Source organism: Harpia harpyja, chromosome 1 (genome assembly GCF_026419915.1).
Source record: "Harpia harpyja isolate bHarHar1 chromosome 1, bHarHar1 primary haplotype, whole genome shotgun sequence".
NCBI lineage: Eukaryota > Metazoa > Chordata > Aves > Accipitriformes > Accipitridae > Harpia > Harpia harpyja.
The window spans coordinates 9,067,964-9,087,959 of record NC_068940.1 but is presented as its reverse complement, the minus strand read 5'-3'; the positions used below and the strand labels follow the sequence as shown (position 1 = coordinate 9,087,959).

At 38.6% G+C, this 19,996-nt stretch overlaps 1 protein-coding gene across 2 annotated transcripts in view; it reads right to left on the bottom strand.

Annotated features, from left to right (window-relative positions):
* CAP2 (cyclase associated actin cytoskeleton regulatory protein 2) overlaps positions 1 to 19,996 on the bottom strand; it is a 68,176-nt gene that overhangs the window by 44,564 nt on the left and 3,616 nt on the right. For both annotated transcript variants that reach the window (XM_052813300.1, XM_052813205.1), the window contains 2 exons: positions 11,854 to 11,978; positions 8,092 to 8,192 (listed from right to left, as the gene is read on the bottom strand). In XM_052813300.1, coding sequence (XP_052669260.1) covers positions 8,092 to 8,192; positions 11,854 to 11,977 — 225 coding nt within the window. In that variant the 5' untranslated portion in view covers position 11,978. The remainder of the gene's footprint in view (positions 1 to 8,091; positions 8,193 to 11,853; positions 11,979 to 19,996) is intronic.

Genomic DNA, 19,996 nt, shown 5'->3' with positions numbered 1-19,996 from the left:
TCTATCCCCAGCTATTCTCTCAGAAGCCCTTCTCAGTGAAGGTTCAAATCCATGCTGAGGAGATTTCAGAAAAAGCTTTACGATTTCACAGGTTTAGGATGTCATTCATTTGTCCCTGATTTAACAAATACAAGTTCTAGGAACTTCAGATGCTTATCTCTGAAGGTTAAAATTAAAGGTGTAAATTAAAAAGGTTACAGCACTTGTTGAGGTATCAATTCATAAATATTCTTTTGGCAGTGCTCACTGGGCACCCTACTGAGGAGCTGATGGCTTCACTTTCTGTGTCTGACAAATACCAAATTCCCTGATAAAAAGACCGGAGAACCATCGATTTCTAAGAAATTGCACTGTCTTTAGAAAGAGAGCTTAGATAAATAGGTTCTTCTATTGGAATGGCTTTGTGTGTGTTCTGTCTCTCACACACTTCAGGACAACTGGTGACATTGCGCACCTCATTCTGCAAGTAGTCCCCCTGAGCTCCCTGAAAGCAACTCAAATGGTAAAAGTGCCAGAATCTGTCTCCTTGTGACTTCACTTCTACTTTTATCACTGTGGAAGAATCCCAGACCCTGAGCAAAATGTGTTAACACGGAAGGAAGTTCAAAGCTTAAAGCTGACATATCTATAATGGTATTTAAGGTTTCTTCCCACCTGAACCATGCTTTCCTTTTCAGATATGCTAAATACCAAAAGCCTACATTTACTTGGAGAGGGGGCCTCAGCCTCTCTGAAAGGCAAGGTATTTATCTACATGCACAGTGACGTGACTGAAAAGCAGATCTGATCTAAGGTGGCCTCAAAGATCTACTTCAAGACCCTAAACCAATCTTTTTATTATAGCTCTGGGATTTAGAATAAAACATACAATTAAACTTATGAAACAAAATAGCAAAAATTAAACTGCTTTGCAGTTCAGATTAATTATGGAAATATATAGTTCAATTTATGGCTGTCAGTAGACTAACAGGAGTTAGCAGTGACAGTGACATGGTTTAATCTATCCTAATGGACTCTTCATCATTCAGAAATCTGGCCATACCGATCATGCAGTTCATACTGGATAAAAAGAGGCAATACACGTGTGTGGCCACATTCTACCCTCATCACTCCTGACAGCACTCCCAGCTTATTTAAAACAACATTCAAACCGTGCACTGGTTTCCCTTGTGGCTTAATTCTCATTATTCACTGAACTCCTTTTTACTAGAAACTGACTGAAGAGCCAGATTCTGAGCTCATTGTTTGGTTTTTTGCTGACTACAATGAACAGCCTTCTCAGTTTCCAAGCCCAGCATTTCTATACACTCAAAACAGTTGCAACCACCAACTAGCAAAATAAAAGCAGATCAGGGATGGGGAGGCAGGATGAGTGAAAAGAGTGTGCACGTGCTTTTCAGAAAGAATGAGACTGAAAATTAATAAAAGACTTGCTTATAGCCTGTAGCAACAAATGACATCAATCAAGCATGGGAGATGTGAGTCCCAAACCAGAAAAAACTGTAAAAAAAAAATTAAAAAATTCATGGTTGTATATTTCTTAGCTTGAAATAAATGAGCTTAAATAATGTTACTACTCCAACTTGAAAAATCATAATTCTTCACAAGAGAAATAAGAACCATGAGCACTGATGCCAGTAAAGACAGTTTTCGGTCACAAGAGGTTCATGCCAATGACAAAAGCAGGGATACTGTCTCTCTGGTCCTCTGTCTTGGTTTTCCTGATGGATCAAGATAGTTTAATTTGCCCATGGTTCACTGGAAATTACTGTTGTGAGAACCACAGACCTCACTGTTCTGAGGTTGAGTGCCTGAGATGACTGCCACCTATGCCCACCCAATCCTGGGCTGCTTCGAATCCGAGAGAAAAGTAAAAGTCTGATTACCTTATCAAGGCTTCCTCATGGACCTTGGATCTGTGCCAACTCCATGTCTCCAATCCTCCCTAATAAGTTTCTCCCTGCTTTACACTGGCAAGTGTCCTGCGCCATGACTTTGCAACAGGCTTATCGAGACACTCTCACACTGTATTTGTAGCTGTGAGTGCAGCTGGTCCACACACTAATGCTACCCGTCATTTAGCTAGCTAATTTAGCCATGTAATTTTATCACCTTATGATTTTTGGTTAAGCTGACGCAGTGGTTTTCAACCTGTGGAATACTTATGCCTCTAGGGCTATACACCACTTCTGGAAAACCACCAAGAAAAACAAGTTTCCTGTCAGTAGACTCAAATTTGCTCTTAAAGGGCTTCAATGAAAAATTTTTAGAGGATAGCAAAATTAACATGAGCTAGAGCATATGATCAGTTCTGATTTAGACTTCAAATGGCTGAAAATATAATGTATGCCTTGATTAATTGCTCCAATCATTAATTAAATTAATTGGTAAACCAGACCTTAAATCTAGTCTGAACACTGATACTCAGTTCAGGATATTATTCTGAATTTATCTCGTCGATTAAAGAGCCCTTCATGATCAGAATTTTTTTCATATAAGCAAGTTATCTTTTAACACTTTCTTGGGCAAACATGATGGAATTTTCTTTAGTTTCCCATTGCACGTAAGGTTTCCCACTCAAATCATTCTACCGTTTTCCTGGCATCCTTTGCAGATAAGAAAATCCCATTGTACTGGGTAACCACATACAGATATAATCCCTGCTTTTAGGGGCCAACAGTTTTAGACCCTTAGCCCAAAAATGGTCCCTGATCAACTGCACGACTTCTTTGAAATCAACATAGCTACTCAGGGGTTTATTCAGAAACTACTCCATATGCAAAGGAGCCCCATGAAAACAGGTTATGAGGAACTGTTGACAGCCTTGACTTTCTGTGTTTCTGATTTCTTATGTTTCTGACTGTGGGAATGCCATATGGAATGTTCTCATATATTACCCCCCCCCCCCCAAATTTACAGGTGCATGTTCCTCATGGCAGCAATACACAACTAAATGCCCAGTATTGGCCACCATGGCATGTATTTTTCAATAGAGTCTATTTGACATTTGTCTCTTCCTTGCCTTTTTAAATAAGAAGAAAAGCAAGTGGTATTTACTGCAATGTCAGTCAAGAAACTAACAGCCTGATCCAGCTCCCATCAAAATTAATGGAAAAACTCCCACTCTTTCAGGGGGTGTTGGTCTAGACTCGCAATGGACAGGTTCTTCAGGCTCAGGAGCCATCTTTATTCCCAACCAAGTGTCTTACAGTCAGACAGGTACAACCACGTCTGCACACCACTGCACCTGACCCAATAAATCCTGCTTGTTTTGAAAGGCAGATCCAATCCCTAGGCCACAAGTGAAGTCATCCTTTGGAACACAGCAATCAAAAGTTGTAAAGCTCCTAAAAATGATACTTTTTCTGGATTAGCTTCTTGGCTACATTGTGTATATTGCATTTCCATCTTGTCATATTAAAGCAAACGTTCTTTATTGCTTATGTTATGAAGTATCTTGTAGTACACATATAGGGTGAGAAATATAGCTGAATTAGCATTATAAAATCAACTTTAATAATGACAGATTTCCAAGGTTGCTTTTTTGGTTGATGATTTTTTTTTTTTTTCACTTTTGGTGGATAGCAGTACTGTTTTCTACACTTAGTCTCCTTCTTTCAGCTGAGTGCATTTTGTATGCTATAAAAAATGTTTCTCTTTTTATTCTTTTTTATGTACTCTGTTTTTCCCAATCCTGTGGTAACTACTTGGTTTGCTGTTTATTTCATGTAGCAGAAAATACCTACCACAGAAAGGCAGCCTGACAGCAAGCTTCTCTTTGGGCATGTTGACATCATCCTCCTCTCTGAGCTCTAATTCAACTTTCAACACAATGCCTAAAACTGCACAGCCTCTGGGCACAAAAGATGAACACGAGAGTACACTTGTGCATTCTGTTGCCCTGTAAGCAAATTGCCTTGTTAATGAGGAATCAGTCAAATAATGGGTTTGATAGTCTGTGTTTAGATTAGGTAAGATAAAGTGCAAAAGTGGTTTTTGGTGTATCACAGACAGCAGCACATCCTGTTCAAAGTTCAGGACTACAAAAGCCATTGACTAATTCTTCAACATCTGTCACAAGAAAAGGCAAGATACAGCTATTTCATGTGTAATAGCTACTCTTTGGAAAAAATGAGGAAGGTAGGATTTTTTAACTTCACCGATAGGCCAAACCAGAGCTGCACTTTGCAAAGTGCATATATACCTCATAAAAGATAACTCCTGCTTTCAGTTGTCTGTCTATATTTACAGGCACTATGCCTGGAAGGAGGAGAGGAGAATGCCATTGCTTTCATGTAAGATAAGGAAAAGAAACTCTGTGGGTATGTGCATGCGAACAATGTTTGTGGGGTGAACATTGCTCCCCCTGCTCATGATGATGATAACAAATCAGTGCATGCACACAGAGAACCCCTGCAGATTGGATAATGTGCTGTGAATTGCTGCTTTGTGCCATCTTGTTCAAGTAGTCATACATGTAATGTATTTAAACTTTCTCCCAATAAGTAGCAAGCTAACCAACAGCCTTTTTGTTTCTGAATGCTCCACACCCGCAATGTAGTTGGTTGTCTGTCTGAGCTCTGCATTTCAGCAGCTGGAAGTTGATGGAAGAGAGGAGGGAAAAGGCATCCATATTTCTATAGTTTTCTTTTCCAAGCTAAATAGCTTGGATGAGAGAAGAGGGAACATAACTGAATCACTCAGACAATCTGTTCTTTCAACTAGTGGGGTTGGGAGTTTAAAAGATTTTTACAAATAAACAATTAAAAAAAAAGGCAAGTATTAGTTTATGTGTTTGACAGGAAGGCTGTAATTCTGCTCTGCTCTGTACCACATAAAATACTAAAATATGGAAATTTTAAGTTATCTGTCCTTCTCTTGTAGAACTAGTACATTCTCTTCTTATCACTGTGTCTCATCTGGTACATTACTCAAACTCAAGCCAAAGTATTCCACCACTTGAGGTATCACATAAACAAAAACAATGTGAAGAAGCTCATAATAAACACATCACAAAAAACAGCTTCTTGGCCTTCTAAAATCTTGCTTTGCTTTGCTTTGACAGGGCGAAGAGCACATCAAACCTGCTTGACCAGCTTCCTCACTGGGACACAATCTGAAGGTAGACTGTGTCTTCCACAGGCAGGTCTTTGTCATCCTCAGCACGTTTTCTGTAGTGGTGGATGCATCTGGGCAAAGTGATGGGACTCACGTCTCTGTGATCCAGCAATCAGCCAGTGCTATCCTATTGGCTGTGCATAAGAGAACTGCCTACGCTGTAGAACCACAGTCTATTTTATACTGCTTTTGAATTTCCCTCATTCTGACAGAAGAATGGTTCCGTGTTGACACATAGTGAGTCAGCTTCAGGGCTGTTATAACCTGTAATAGTTGGTGACAGCCTCCAAGATGCTGGTATGTCAGGCCAAAGACAGCTGGTTGGCAGCAGTCCTGGCCATACTCACTCTTTCACTGACTTCACATGCTCTATAGTTATGACATGGACAGCAGAAAGTGGCTTCATAAAATGGGTGCCTGTAGGGAACTTTGTATATCTTAGAAATATCCATATGATCACCAGATTTTTATTCCACAGTGACAGGACAGGAAAAGGATCTCATCTTAGCCATTTAGGATAATTTGTTTTAAACAGACAAAGTAAAAACCCTAGCCATTCTCTCTGTCTTTTAAGAAGTGGTTAGCTTCTTTAATGCAGTTGACCTCAGAGATTCACCACTGCATGTACTGTAATTTGAATGAGAAATACACTGCTCTCAAGATTGAGTCTAAGCAGAACTCTTCTTTGATAAACTAATCTTTGTAAAATCCACCATGCTGCTGTGTTTAACAGAGACAGGAACTAGCTATTAGTTCTCTTTATTATTTTGTTCTCTTTCAATAGACTATTAGAGTACAGCATGCTGAAAAAAAAAGGAATGGGGCTCCCCAACAGATATTAGTTATGGCTGTATTCTTCCTTTCGCCAGAAACACAAACCACAGAATCCTTACAGCAATCAGCATGAAACACATCATGTTAAATCCCTCATTTCTTTAGCATAATATGAAGCCTCTCTTTCTCTCATATTACCATTCTGGTCAGTCAGGTATGTGAGGTTTTTCTAGGCAACAGGTGTTTTTTGAAATAAAATACAACCTTCCCTTCAGCTCATTATGTGAAAGAGACAGCAGCTGCAAGTATAATGCTGAGGACACATGGTCTATAAGACACCCAGAAGAAAAATACTCCTTGTTCCACTTGTTAAGGTAAAGCACAGATGTTGCTTCAGTGATAAGCATGAGCATAAGGCAACCACCGTCTGCTTCATGTTGTAAATTCAGAATCTAAGATTTCAGAATATTTAGTAGCCTGCAATCAGAATCAGTCGTTTCTTTATGTAAGGGAAAGTTGTTTATGTCTAATCTCATAGTCCTAAAAAATACTCCTTATCACAGTTTGCATTACACTATCATCAACAATATGCTAGGGACTATCCAAAGACTTGGCAGATAAATTATTAATAATCTTTTATATGGACTCAATTATGAGTATCAAATAGTTACAAATGCATAAATTAATACACTTACTGATTTAAACATTTACAGATAGTGTATATTAAAAAGTTTTCAGTCATTTAGAATGTTAAATGCCATTTTTTTCCCTGCTTGGTGTTGGTACTGAGGCTATTTCTGTATCACTCAGATCTAGACTGTTGAGAAATCAACTGCAAAATAATGGTGTCCAATGAATGTAATGACCAAAGCTAGAACCAATCCTTTCCAGGGAGCAATTCTCTGCTCAGTTAGGTAGATAATTCCCACCCCACCTCCCAGCTTATTAATTTTTACCTAATTTATTTTAAGAACAAAGTACATATATTGTAGCTTATAGTAGAACTATTAAGCTGAAAAAGCTTTTTCAAATAAAAAGGAAGTGCAGCACTTCCTTAGAAACACAAAGGTCCTCTATAATTGCCTGATCTCCTTACTCCCTCCAGTTTTCTAGGCCTAACTAGGTCAGAAACTCTATCCTACCAAGAAGAACATATAACACCACAGAGAAAACACAGTCCACAGAATAATCCCAGAGCTCTTACTGGCGAGTAGGCTGGTTACTTTGGCTGTCTTGCAAAATATTTATGCTGGCCTTGCAGCATAAGTCTCAGTAGCTTGTAGGACTGCATGTTTTTCTGGCTACCATGTTTGTTATGTAGAGCAGCAGCTGCAATGAATTGGGAAATGTACACATGGAGAAAGGCCGGATGGCATGAATCTATTAGAAAAAGTCAAAAGCTTCACACTCCTTCAGATCCAGCTTAAACTGACCCTGGCTCTTTTGTGTGTGGGTTTTTTTGCAAAATCTATATTGCTAAGATGGCAGTAAGATAAGTCCATCCTTTGTCATTCTGTCACCACCAGTTTTAGAGAAGACAGACTTAAAAAATAAAATGAAACAAACGAGCTCTGATCACAAGATATTATAAGGTTACAAAGTAATTTAATCATGAAAATGATAGCATGGTAGTACTTCCTTGCTGTGACATATGTGTTTAAAAAGCGTCATTTAAATGCCTGACAAACTAATTTTTTTTAGTTTGCTATGTTGTTCCAAATGAAAGAGTAACAAAAACAAGCAATCAAAAGAACAAAATTTCTACATTAATTGGAATGATGATACATGTGCATAGAAGACAACCACAAGAAGTTATCACTGCTTGGACCCACCTATTGTTTGCTACTCATTTGTTGACTCATGTTCTTAATTGTGTTCCTGCCCTGCAAAAGGCTTAGCAGCCAACAGGACAATTCAAATTGCTTGTGACTGAGAATATTTATGTATCTTGCATACTGTGGCCTTCAACCTTTGCTGCTATAGAAGGGGAGCACCCTCTTCTTATGAATCCATACAGCTTTTTGCCCTTCCTGAACCAACTGTCCTCAGTGTGTTATACCAGGTTATTACTACTACAAGAACTAATAATTCAGAGTACTGCTATTAAGATTCTCCTCTGCTCAGCAATCAAGGCTGATCACACAGATTCCAAGACTTGTACGCTTATATCATGGGGAGAAAATTTGAGTAAATACTCACATGTGTCTTCACGTCACCTTCAAGAATCTTGCTGTACCTGAGAAACTCAGCAACACTTCCATTCAGCAGCCTATCAAAGGCTTCAACATATGGTGCTATGCCTATAGAAGAAGACCATTCCATTATAATGGGTTCATAAAGTACATAATGCATAGGACATTCCTTTGTAGCAGATGGAGGAAAAATACCACAGAAACAGGGGAAATCACTGTAACTTAATTTCTGCCATAATCATTGATTTGTGAAATCAGTGAAAAAGGATGTATAATGATTTTTTCCTAGCTAGAAAGAAAAAAACCCTCATCTTGGTAGAACTTGGCTAGGAACACGAAGAGAATTTACTCTGTATAATGTAATGGGAAGCCTCTTTTGTCTTAAAATAACAGTTGCTAAAATAAACATTTCTCAGCCCTTCAAAGGCCTAGTGGCCTGATAAGCATGACTGTCTTAACAAAATTCTACTGTTGTACATAAAACAAGTATTATCCCCTAAAAAGAATCTGCACAGTACTGAACAACTACTTTTATACCACCCACCCGTTCCTGAAGATCTTTGTATTGTTTGGTGACTTTTAGTAGCAAGCAATTCAATTTCCAGTAAGAAAGAGTCTTTAGAATGGGTTGACAGTGGATTTATGCAGTGAGATGTGGCTTTGTAATCTCCTTATTTTGTTGTCTGACCTTGCAAAACTGTCACTGGATAAAGAAAGCTCAAATGAGTCTTCTAGATGACACATCCTATTGACTATATATATGCTATACATTCTAACAGGGGAATAAAAATGCTATTTTCTGTACGGTACACAGATCAGTTTCCTGATAAAGTGGACAATCAGAAAATGCAGATGAGACTCAGTTTCTTATGCACCTGGCATCTAAATGGCTTTATGTGGTACCTTTTAAGACAGCAAAAGTAATCTTTCCTTGGATGCTTTCCAGCCCTCCCTTTACTCCCTGACACATCCTCATGTCTCGTCTATGCCTCAGAACCTTTGCCAGGTCCAGCATGGGCGATGGATGTGTGAATTTATGGCATCCGTAGGATCTGAGAGACCAAGGTTAAAATTCTTCCCAGCCTCTCTCCCTCATTAATGAAGCCTGAAGATTGCTCTGAAGAGGTACCAGGCTTTCCCCAGAGACTTTGCTTTAACCTTTTGGTGCTATATGACAATTGTGTCCAAATTCATAATCTTGAAAGCCCTCTTTATTCCACAAGAGTCATCTGGCTCCTTGACAGAAAAAAAGAAAGGCTCTGGCAATTGGAATTTGCAATGGCCTGTGTGAAAAAAAAAAAAAAAGTAGTTAGCTAGGCGGGATTTCAAGGCTTCTTTTGTTCTCTTGATGTCACTCACCTTTAATTCTGAGGAATTTCTGGGCTTTCTTCCATATTAAGTGTTTGTGTGTAAACCCCTCAAATGACCTAGTGTACAAAAGGTTTTAGTTGTGGAGATGCTTTCCAAAGCCCATTTATGTTCTTTGTCAAAATCTCTGTATGTCTCCAAGAGAATCATTGTAACCTTTTACTTTAGAGCAGAGTTTTAAATAGCAGTTTACCAAATGGCAATTGTCCTATGCAAAACTAGAAAGCAACTATGCTATTTTTTACTATTCAATACAGCTAACTCCCAGGAGCATTTACTAGAATTTGCTATGGGCTGTGCAGAGCAATTGAATGATTTGTTTGCAATCCTGCCATTGTAATGCCATTTAGGAAAACAGTAAAGGTGCAGTTCTCCCATCCTCATTATTTTGTTGTTTCTCAAAAAGTATTAATTGAAAAGTCAAGGTTATATTTTGTAATAATTCTAATTATGGAATGGTCTTTTAGGGGAGGGGGTCATGGTAAAAGGCGGCAATATATCTTTATTTCCACTAGAGACTTAAAAAAGGTCACACTCTGGCTGAGTGTCAGTTTTGAAGGAGAAAAAGAAAAAGAGGCCTGTTCTGTAAGACTCTCTACTCTGCAGTTGCTGTGGAGGTTATGTGAACCTCTGCAGAAGCACAGTAACACAGGCATACAGAGTGATGTTTGTGGCACTATATGTGTATCAGTTGCCCAAACTGAAGAACCTGTACAGTCTTTCCTACCTGCATCAGCAAAAGCTAATTCCTGAGTCCTCGTGCGAGACAGCTCCGCCTGGAGATGTGGTGCAGGCTGGCAAGTGCCCTATGGTGCTGCTCATCTCAGCTTCTTACTGCTGTCTCCTAGTGGGTGTGTTTTATAATCTCACTCCAACAAGGTTTGTTAGTTCGTTTATTCTAGGGAACTGCTTGGGTTTTAAGGCTCTGCTTCCCTGGGGGTTGAATCTTTTCACCTGGCTGAGCTCTTAGGTTAGGCCAAGGATATAGCAATTTCAATGGAAGTACCTCACATGGTGAGTTCATCTCCTGTTCTGAAAGCAGCCCTGGTTCTGCAAAACTGAGCTCTGGATTAATATAGAGATCCACCTAAACGGATTCATTATAGGATTGAAGCCTGTATTTTTTAAAAATGTAGATTTCCTAGTAGTGATTGATTTATTTGTCAGTTCGTACACGGATCGCGTTTCTCCATGACTTTGCTACGGTTTACTACCTGTCTAGGTTTTCTCTGGACCGTTAGCATTTTATGACTGAAGCTTACTGTGACTGGCTAACTCATCTGCTATGGAAGCCTGCTGCAAGATGCTCCCTTCCTGCCAGAGAAACACGCTGCTTTCAGTCAGCTGCTCCAAGCAGCTGCCAGTGTGTAGGCCCATGGCACACGTGACTGTGGGGAAGGTCCCTCGCATGTGTTGTTGGGTAAGGGCTGGCATACAGGGACGATAAAGCAGCTGACATACAAACACTAAAACTTGCTTCTCTGTCAGTAAGAAAGCTGCCTGCAGCTTTCTGCTTGTTCTGCAGCTTCTGTACAGCAACTGAGTCCAGGCTGGCATGTGCTCTTCTCTGGAGAATGCAGGAAAGGGCCAAGGAATACAGAAGGCAAAGGACATGAAGCTAATAAAGGGATGTATGTTGGGGTTCTGGGTGAAAAAAACAAGCTCTGGAGAAAGGAAAGGGCACCTCTATTCAATCAACATTAGAACTGCCACATTTATATGGTTATTTACCCTGTAAATTTCAGGAACAACAAAAAAATTAAGCAGTGAAAAATATGATTTGGTGATATGATGTCAATAAATGAAGATAGACTTTTTTGGTGTATTCTCCAATGTAGTGCTTTGCAGATCCACTTGAGAAGCAAGAGACAGCAACATAAGGCCATGTATGTGTGGCAGCCCTTAGTGAGCAAATGCTTATAACAAACTCATATTTGATTAAGGATATTAAACAATTAAATGAAGTAGATCCACACTGTGAAACTCAGAGAGCTGGCAAATAAACTTAATGTTTATATTGGTGACTTCTTCAGGAATATTTATGCTGTAAGTTTTGGGGATGTCTAATGTCTTCTGCTAATTGGGCTCAAGCAGACATTTTCATCTGGTCAGTTACCTACAACAATATAAATACTAAAATGAAGAGAGTGATAAAGCTTGAAATATGAACAGTATACTTAAGAGACTAGTCAAATCTTGAATTTTCTAGGCTATATTAATTTAGAATTATGCATATGACTAAGCTTGTCACATGACGTTTCTAAATTAATTTTTTAAAATACTTTCTTTTGATACAGAATTCATAAGGGGTGGGACTGCACTCCCTCTTAGAAGACAAACACGTGTGCTACTTGCAATTTTTTAATAACAGAGAGACGGTACTTCAAAAAAATAGACTTACTTCCATTGACTCCATTGATGGCATCACACTCCATTCCACCAGATCTGTGTGAATCTGAAAATAATGATTCAAGTCGAGTCACTGCTTTCTCCAGTCTCTCCATCAAACCATGAGTCTCTGCCATTCTGAAAAAATCATTAAGGATAGAAACAGTGTTAGACCCCTCTGAGTAAAGCCTATGCTTTACTTCATGTTACAGTTCTGTTCATCTTGTGGCTTTATCTTTTATCAGCTTTTATGGTAAAACTCGTATTTTTTAAGTACTGTCTTTCTGGCATATAAGCAGTTGCAGTGAAGCAGCTGACATACGGTAACTTGCTGCTTTGTCAACAGGGAATATGGTCCGTACTCAGGCCTGGCTTTTCATTGTAAACAGCAGATTCAAACCACTGCTAGTGTAGCTTTGGACAGTCTATATGTGGACAATTTATGACAAATATATGTGTATGCTCCTAATCAGATATTGAGATGACTGAAATAATTATAAATGTCATTGGTAAAAACTTAGGCCTACAATGATTTGCATCAGCCATTTACAGAGGCAAAAATACAGACCCAATTAATACTTGACTGAAAGCCAGACTTTAAATGTATATCTCCTGATTTTTGAAAAGGTACATTCTGAAATTTGCCTCGGTCTTTTATGCTTTGTAGTAAGACTCAGCCACTTTATTGAAGACTACACAAAAAGCCAAGAAGGTCTTCTGTTTATTCTCCTGATATGATTTCCCATCACTTAATTTTTTCTTATGAAAGTACCTGATGTGAATCAGTGTTTCCCAAGCTTTTTAAATCAAGCACTAATTAACCTTTGGAAAGAAAAAAAAATCCAGGGGCCTGCTTGTGCAGTACTGCTACAGTGCTTTTGATTTAAAATGAAATAGAAATTAGGTTAAATTTTTAACAACTCACACATTACCTTCCCCACAATGTGATTATCTGCTTTCTTACATGTGAGGAAGTGTGGGCATTGACATTTTTGAATACTGGCCAATGTCTCAGGGAACACAGTGCTATATACACCTCAGACTGAGAAACAGTTATATAAGCGGATAAAGCTATGTTTAAATCCCCTATCATTTAATATAACAAGTTTAATGTACATGTTCCTCACTTAAGGTTGTGAGTGTTTTATTCTGCTAAGTGACATACAGTAAGTGGGGGGGTGATCTACGGCTCTTGATTAACATGATCCCTGTGAACAGTTCCAGCTCAGCTCCCACACTAGGCTCCATCCCCTGCGCAGCACTGGGGTGTACAGAAGTGGGGGCAACGGAGGAACTCGCATCCCCACCTGGGGGACGCAGGTAGTCAGCGGCTCTCTGGGGTCCCTACCCAGTGGTGCTCTGCCAACAAGACACTGATTGCTGTATGGCTTGTAGACTAGCACGGTTAGGCATACCTGGAATATATGCATAAATGTATTAACTCCTAATGAACAGCCTGCTAAAAGTGCTAGTATTTTAGAGATACCAAAGCATAATAGTAGATTACAATAAACTGTGCAATACTATACAACACTAGCAATCAAAACAAACAATGCTGTTTCAGTGTCCCAATACCCAGGAGAGAATGCCTAACTGTTATAATTAAAAAGTAAAGTAACGTGAAAAGAAGGGGGTTGATTTACAAATTAGTATTAATAACTCTTATGAATAAAAATAATCATAGTATTTTTATTTTTAAAATTTAAATGTGAGAGAAGATTAGCTACTAGGATTGTGGGAACACATGCAGAGCTCTTGTGCTGAGTCATGCTGCCTGTCAAACAAGGTGGGACCTTCAGACTTCACCCTATAAATGTAATGAGGTTTGTGTTTGACCTAAAAGTGAAGCAGAAGATTTTACAGTAAAAAACCCCCAGGAGAACCATTCTCGTGAGAAAGTTTTGTCTGGAGTTTATGGGTTTTTCCTATTTACATTAAATAAAAAAGCAAACCCCCAAAAGAGGATGACATTAGACAATGTGCATATAAACACTGTCAAAATTCAGAGGGGCTCTCTTTGCTTGTACTGAAAATGCACACTATTCTGTTTGAAAAATCAATTAATTTAAAAAAAAAAACACCTGAATTTTTTGTAAGGTTGGAAGTATCTTGGCAAGAATGAGATGAAGGTATCAGGAGAGCTTCTGAAATGTGCAAACTTCTGTGACAATATTAAACCTTTTCTTAAAACAAAGCACTGTTAATCCTCAGAAAAATTATGGACATATTCTTTTCACATTTTACCCTGCTATATAAAAGCCTAAAATGGTCTCTGTTTTAAAAGTTATGTTTTAAACCAGTCTAAAGTCAGACTGGTCTAACATAGTATACTAACAGTCAACTCATTTCATCAGTATTTTAAAGAGTATTTCCAGTATAGTTCCTGTTTGTCTTTATTTGAAGATACAGTCTGGTAGGTTTTTTCTTCATCTGCCTTAAAATTTTCCTTGATGACATGTACAAATATCTTTGGAAGACCTGTTGCTTTTTTGCCTCTTCAGCCTGATTTTGCCTGTGGAAGGACCCAATTGTTTGACTACAAACCCAATGTCTTTGCACACACTCAGAGGTCTGAGGAATCTAACAAATGAACAGAGGTGGATCAGACTCGTAATGTTCTACCCAACAAACTGCTCTCTGTAAGATGCTAAGAATATGTATTACGATGTCAGATGCTCAAGGGAGTAACCCAACTCAATAACCCTATGGACATTTTTATGCAACACTTTCCAACTGCAACATAGTCTTTTACTCACTATATTCTTGACAGCTTTATACTGTTGCCATTAGCTGGAGAACTACAATGTTGTTCTTCCAAAAGCAGCTACCACCAGCAAAACAATCACAGAATAATATATTGCTATAGTCTTTTTAGACAGAAGTAGGAACCATTTTTACCATAAAATTAGGGATGCCAGGTTTTCATTGTTTTTATAATGAATGTTACACTTAAGAACTTAATCATTATGTTTACACCGAACCTACCTCTTTATGTGTACTTACATATTCATGACTACATGGTGTATTTATATATATTCATGCACATAAATATACACACAGGTATCCCTGTCATGTATGAATAAAGTGCAAGTATATTTTTGCCATTACTGTATATAACACTACAAGAGCAAATCAGTTGTACATATAATAACCTTACATTTACACTTTGCTTTACCATCAATTGACTAGGTATCTATCTTACAAACAAGACTAGAATTAATGTTACTGTTCTCAAGTGAAGACTCCACTGAGCGCTAGGATGACAACTCTCTTTATCCGTTCTCAACCTAAACATTGACATCTTTGCCTATATTTAGGGATTCACATATTTGGCTCATATTATGACAACCTTCAGCATTTTCTTGGCCTATATTCAGCTGTTCATCTAATTACTTTCATTCCACACTGCACTCTGTGTGGTCAAACTGACACTGTGAAGCCACAGCTCAAAAGGAGTCAGAACACAAATGGTACAGCTTGACTCTGTGAAGATACTGTCTCTGTGATATAGTATCAGAGCTTATATTATAAATAAATAACAAGACCCGTCTACTTACGGTGCCAAATGAAAAGTAAAGAGAATGTAAATACATCTATGGGATGCTTCCACTCCCATAAAGCACATTTTTACATCAAAACAGATTCTCTGTCTCATCTCTACTAGGGTTTTAATTAAAGCTTTTATCTTGAAATGGATTATTGGGGTTGATCATGTATCTTTTCCTGGAGTTGATGCTGACCACCTATAAGGAGTTAAAAACAACAGTGCTTTAACTCCCATGTAATCCTGTATCCATTTGCTCTCTTGGTGGAGAAGTATACTGTCCTTCATGGAAAATAAGGTCAACTAGGAGCCAGGAAAGGTGTTAACCCACATCTACTGACAATCATTTAAATGTTGACATCATTAACTGTCTCTTGTGCACAAAAAAAATAAGAGGGAGGATCCAGAGATCTGCCCTTTTTACAGTTAGTGATATCTTTTGGGGGGAGTGCTGAAAGCATGTGGCAATACTACCATCTGTCATTTCTTCCCCAAAAGAAGTGAAGCCAAAACCAGGTAAAACAAGGCATGCTGAAGACCAAAAATCAGATCTCTTTTTATAGACAGGCCTTGGGAGAATATCACTGCTTTTCTCTCCAATTTGACAGCTGTCTCAAAGCACCATTTATCTATTATCAAGGGAAAAAAACTTGTCTGTAGACTAAAATTCCCTGACATACTCATCCCAAATAGCAGTCAAACTGGAAGCCAAAACACACAGGTACTATTCCTGTTATCATTGTATGTGACTTATGACAGGGGACCATACTGCTCTACCTCAAGAAGAAACAAGCTGTAAGGAGCCCACAGGGAAAAGCAGTATAGTAGCATAAGGGAAAAAAATAAACATATGATGATTTATCAGGTATGTAAAAATGGCAGGTTTGAACACAGGAATGGTGCCATCCTGTAAAGCATGATATTATTCTGACAAACATCAGCAAGAGATAGTATAAAGCTCCACGGTTTGTTTTACTTCCTAGCACTCACTCTTTTAATTTAGAAGAAAAAGATGCAACTTGCTCAATTATTTCTTCTTTTTCCCTAAGTACCAGTCCTTCCAAATCCACTTTGCCTCTGAAAAATTAAGCCAGGTCTCACTCATGCTCATCATCTGAGATGCTACAGGTTATATTTGGTTTTCCTCTCTACGCCAAAAAGGTGCAATTGCCTATAACAGCATACAGGCAGCAATGCGGCATTTTAATTGTATCTAACATCCCTACACTGCTTGGAAAATCACAATCTTATTGTAAGTATAGCAGCCTGCACAAGTGCTTTCTCTCATAGTCTTTTAATAAATTGCTACTGAGATGTGAAAAAAAAAAAGATACAAAAACCTAGACTGCCAGCTGGTACTATCAGAGAGCCAGTCATGAACATATTTTATAGATCCGAAGTACTGTCCTCTAAGAGTTCTTCTGTACAATATATATCAATATAGATCAAGGGAGGGGAAATGCATATGCGTTCCTGAACATCCCGTCAAATTACAAAAGCACCTTATGGCACTTCATTTCTGAAAAAAACCAGTCAGCTTGAGCCTGAAATGGCTACCTTTCCTACACCACCATTCAAACGTATGTACCAACTCCAAGCTGTGTTGAGCAGCAGTCTTTTTGCCACCTTTGGCATCAGACCCAAATTCCTGCTGCACCCCATTCTGCTCCAGACAATGAAAACCCACTGGCTTGGGGCCTCAGGGCTCATTCCCAGGCAGAGCTCAGAAGCAGACTGGTACTGGCTGGGTGGCTAACAAGGAGCCCCTGAAGCTATTTGGGTTACTACCGTAAAAGATTTTGGGTGGAGAATGTAAAGCAAGGGAGTATTGGTAAGAAGAAAGTGTGTGTTGGTAGACAGACAGAAACATTTCCTTGTATGGTTTGTGTTTTGTTTCCCATTAGCTGTATGGGAGGAATGTAAACAGAGAGAGGCTTGTCAAACTGATGTCAAGTTGGATTAAACCAGAAGACCTCTTTGTAAAGCCCTGTGTGAGGAGAATGATTCAGGGTTCAAATCAGAGCCTTTGGTGACCTTTTTTTCTTGTTTTGCTCTTAGATCTGCTACAAGCTCCTTTGGAAGCAATGCTCTTTTAAGTATAGAGAAAAACCATCTTTTTTTATCCTAGTAAAAGATACAGTCTTTTATGTCTAACAGTATTAGAATTTTGAAAACTTTTGTGTGTGTGTGTGTGTGTGTGTGTGTGTGTCAAAAAGGACAAGTGTTATACCTGGAATAGCAAAAAGACAAAAATGTCTGTATGACTTCTGCTTTTTGTGGGTGGATGTGCCATTTTGATACATTACAAATGAGTCCTCTGTTGCTGTGCATAAGAGTGTGCTACCCAAATTATCTTGTCTGTGGACTTCTCTTTGGTATACCTTCTGTGTTTTTAAAGGGTTATTTTTTATAAGCAAAAAAGACTTTTGTGAAGAAGAGGAAAAAGCAGGTTCATGTTGCACCTCTTCCATTTAACCAAAGTTTTTTCCTTTGTCTGGCTTTGTACTGTTAGTACCATAAAGCATACTTTTCTGACTGCATTCTGTCTCTTCCCCTGCTTCTCTCCCTCTCCCAGTGATCAGGCTGCTGTCTACAAAAACATGCAGGAAAGGAATGGAGGCAATTTTGTATCCCACTGTTTAAAACATATTACAAAACTACTTTGTAAAACAATCTCTATTTTGACAAGTACCCCTAAGACTGTTGACGCATTTCAGATTTCTTATCGCATCCCAGTTTAGTCCCATAATTATGGGTGAGCAACTGCACACGTCAAGCTGTGTGTCTACAAGTCAATGTAATAATAGCATGGACTGTGGTTAGACCTCTGACAATTTAATATAAATTCTTTTAAATATGTCATGTGTTCATGTATGTGCTTAGTATCTCCTGGAATATCAGTTCACTTTCTAATTATATGTAAGTTCTGTGAAGAGCTCCTATCCCTTGCTGAGTAATTTTGACTGTCTTATCAATTTTGCGATCACAAAGAACAAGTTCGCTATTTAATGATACACTGAAGCAGTCAAGACTTGACAGCCTATGTAAGCATGATTGACTTAAAATAACCAAGGCAACCCAGTTTCTAAGTACATTCTCCTATTCTTTTTATGCTCCCTTTTTATGTCACCACTGCTCATAGTCTTTTGTCTTGGTTTTATTTTCTTCTCCCCCTCCAATGAAGTGTAAGAGTTTTAGTATCTCTCCAATCAACAGAAACACAATGTTCTTAGCCACCTCATTTACTATGTATTAGTGTGGTGCTTTTCATGTAATCAAGCATCCGAAAGGCCTTACAAGCCATTTAATTACCTGTCACAAGTCCAATTACTGTATGTAAGCAGGCTGCCTTGCTGAACTGAGAAAATACTGCATGTAGGCATTGATTTTATTAAAGTGCTCAGTTCAGTTCATAATAACTGAACAGTAAGATTCTTTATGCTACGGTTCCAACCAAATTGAATTTGCACTGTCTGAAAGGGTAAACTCCACAAAGTACAAACCCTTATGGAGTGTTTCAGTACTTCTGGGATGTGAAAGGAGAAAAGCAAAGGGGGAAAGTTAAAACTAAACAGTGTTGCAAGCTCTAAAAACACAAACTATGAAATTCTGCAGAAAAGATGAGACTAGAGTTATTCAGTACCAAGGTTAGTAATGGTTTTGTTTGCTGTTGAGGGTGGCCTTTCACAACACTTTCACATCCTACTTTTCATGCATATCCATATTATGCCAAAGCCTGAATAGTTGGGCTTTATTTCAGCCAAGTTAGCTAGCATTTTTGCTCTTACCAGAACATCCTGCTGCAATTATGATCTTGGCACTCTGCATCTGATGGTCTCAGGCTCATTGTGGCTGCCTCACTCAGCCTGCAGCCTGCGGCCCTTCTTCCAGCATGGCAGCAGCCAGGAGGGCTGAAGCAAACTTTCTGCTGTTTGAGTACTCCCTTTGCTCTGCAGCTTATTTGTGATCACAAAAACTCAAGGCCTTGGCCCATCTCCCATTCTAAAATTCAGCCCACTGATTCTGCAATACTGCTAGCATTGCAATGGGTTGTGCCTTTGCTTCTGATTCAAGATGAAATGGGCCACCTGCTACTAAAAAAGACCTTTCTATTTCCTGCTATAACCTGGTTACTACTTGGAGGTCCTGGGTTTTAATGATAATCCATGCAACCTTGCTCACTTATAAGATCTGAGATATTTGGCTGTTTAATCCTCCTCTGTTTCAGTGTGAGGTATCATGAAACCGAGAAAGATCAAACTGGACCCATCTTACATGGTTGTAAAGTTAGCCTTTTCCACAATGGTTGCTTTAGAGGACCCAGAGCTGTTAGGTGAGTTATTCTTCTGTTTCTTCCTCCTAAACGATGACGGATTACACATGGAAATGTAAATAATTCTTTACATTCCTTCCAAAAAGCAATTAATTAAGTGTTTAAACTAATACAAAACATAACGTTAATGCATAGGATCTGAGCATGTCTTCTTGAAAAAATACGACACTATTCAGTTATGTACTTGAGCATTTACCTGTTTTTTTTATATATGCTACAAAAGCATTAAGCCTTTGATTCCAGCATACTACTCCCGGTATTTTGGATTTTACAAGCAAT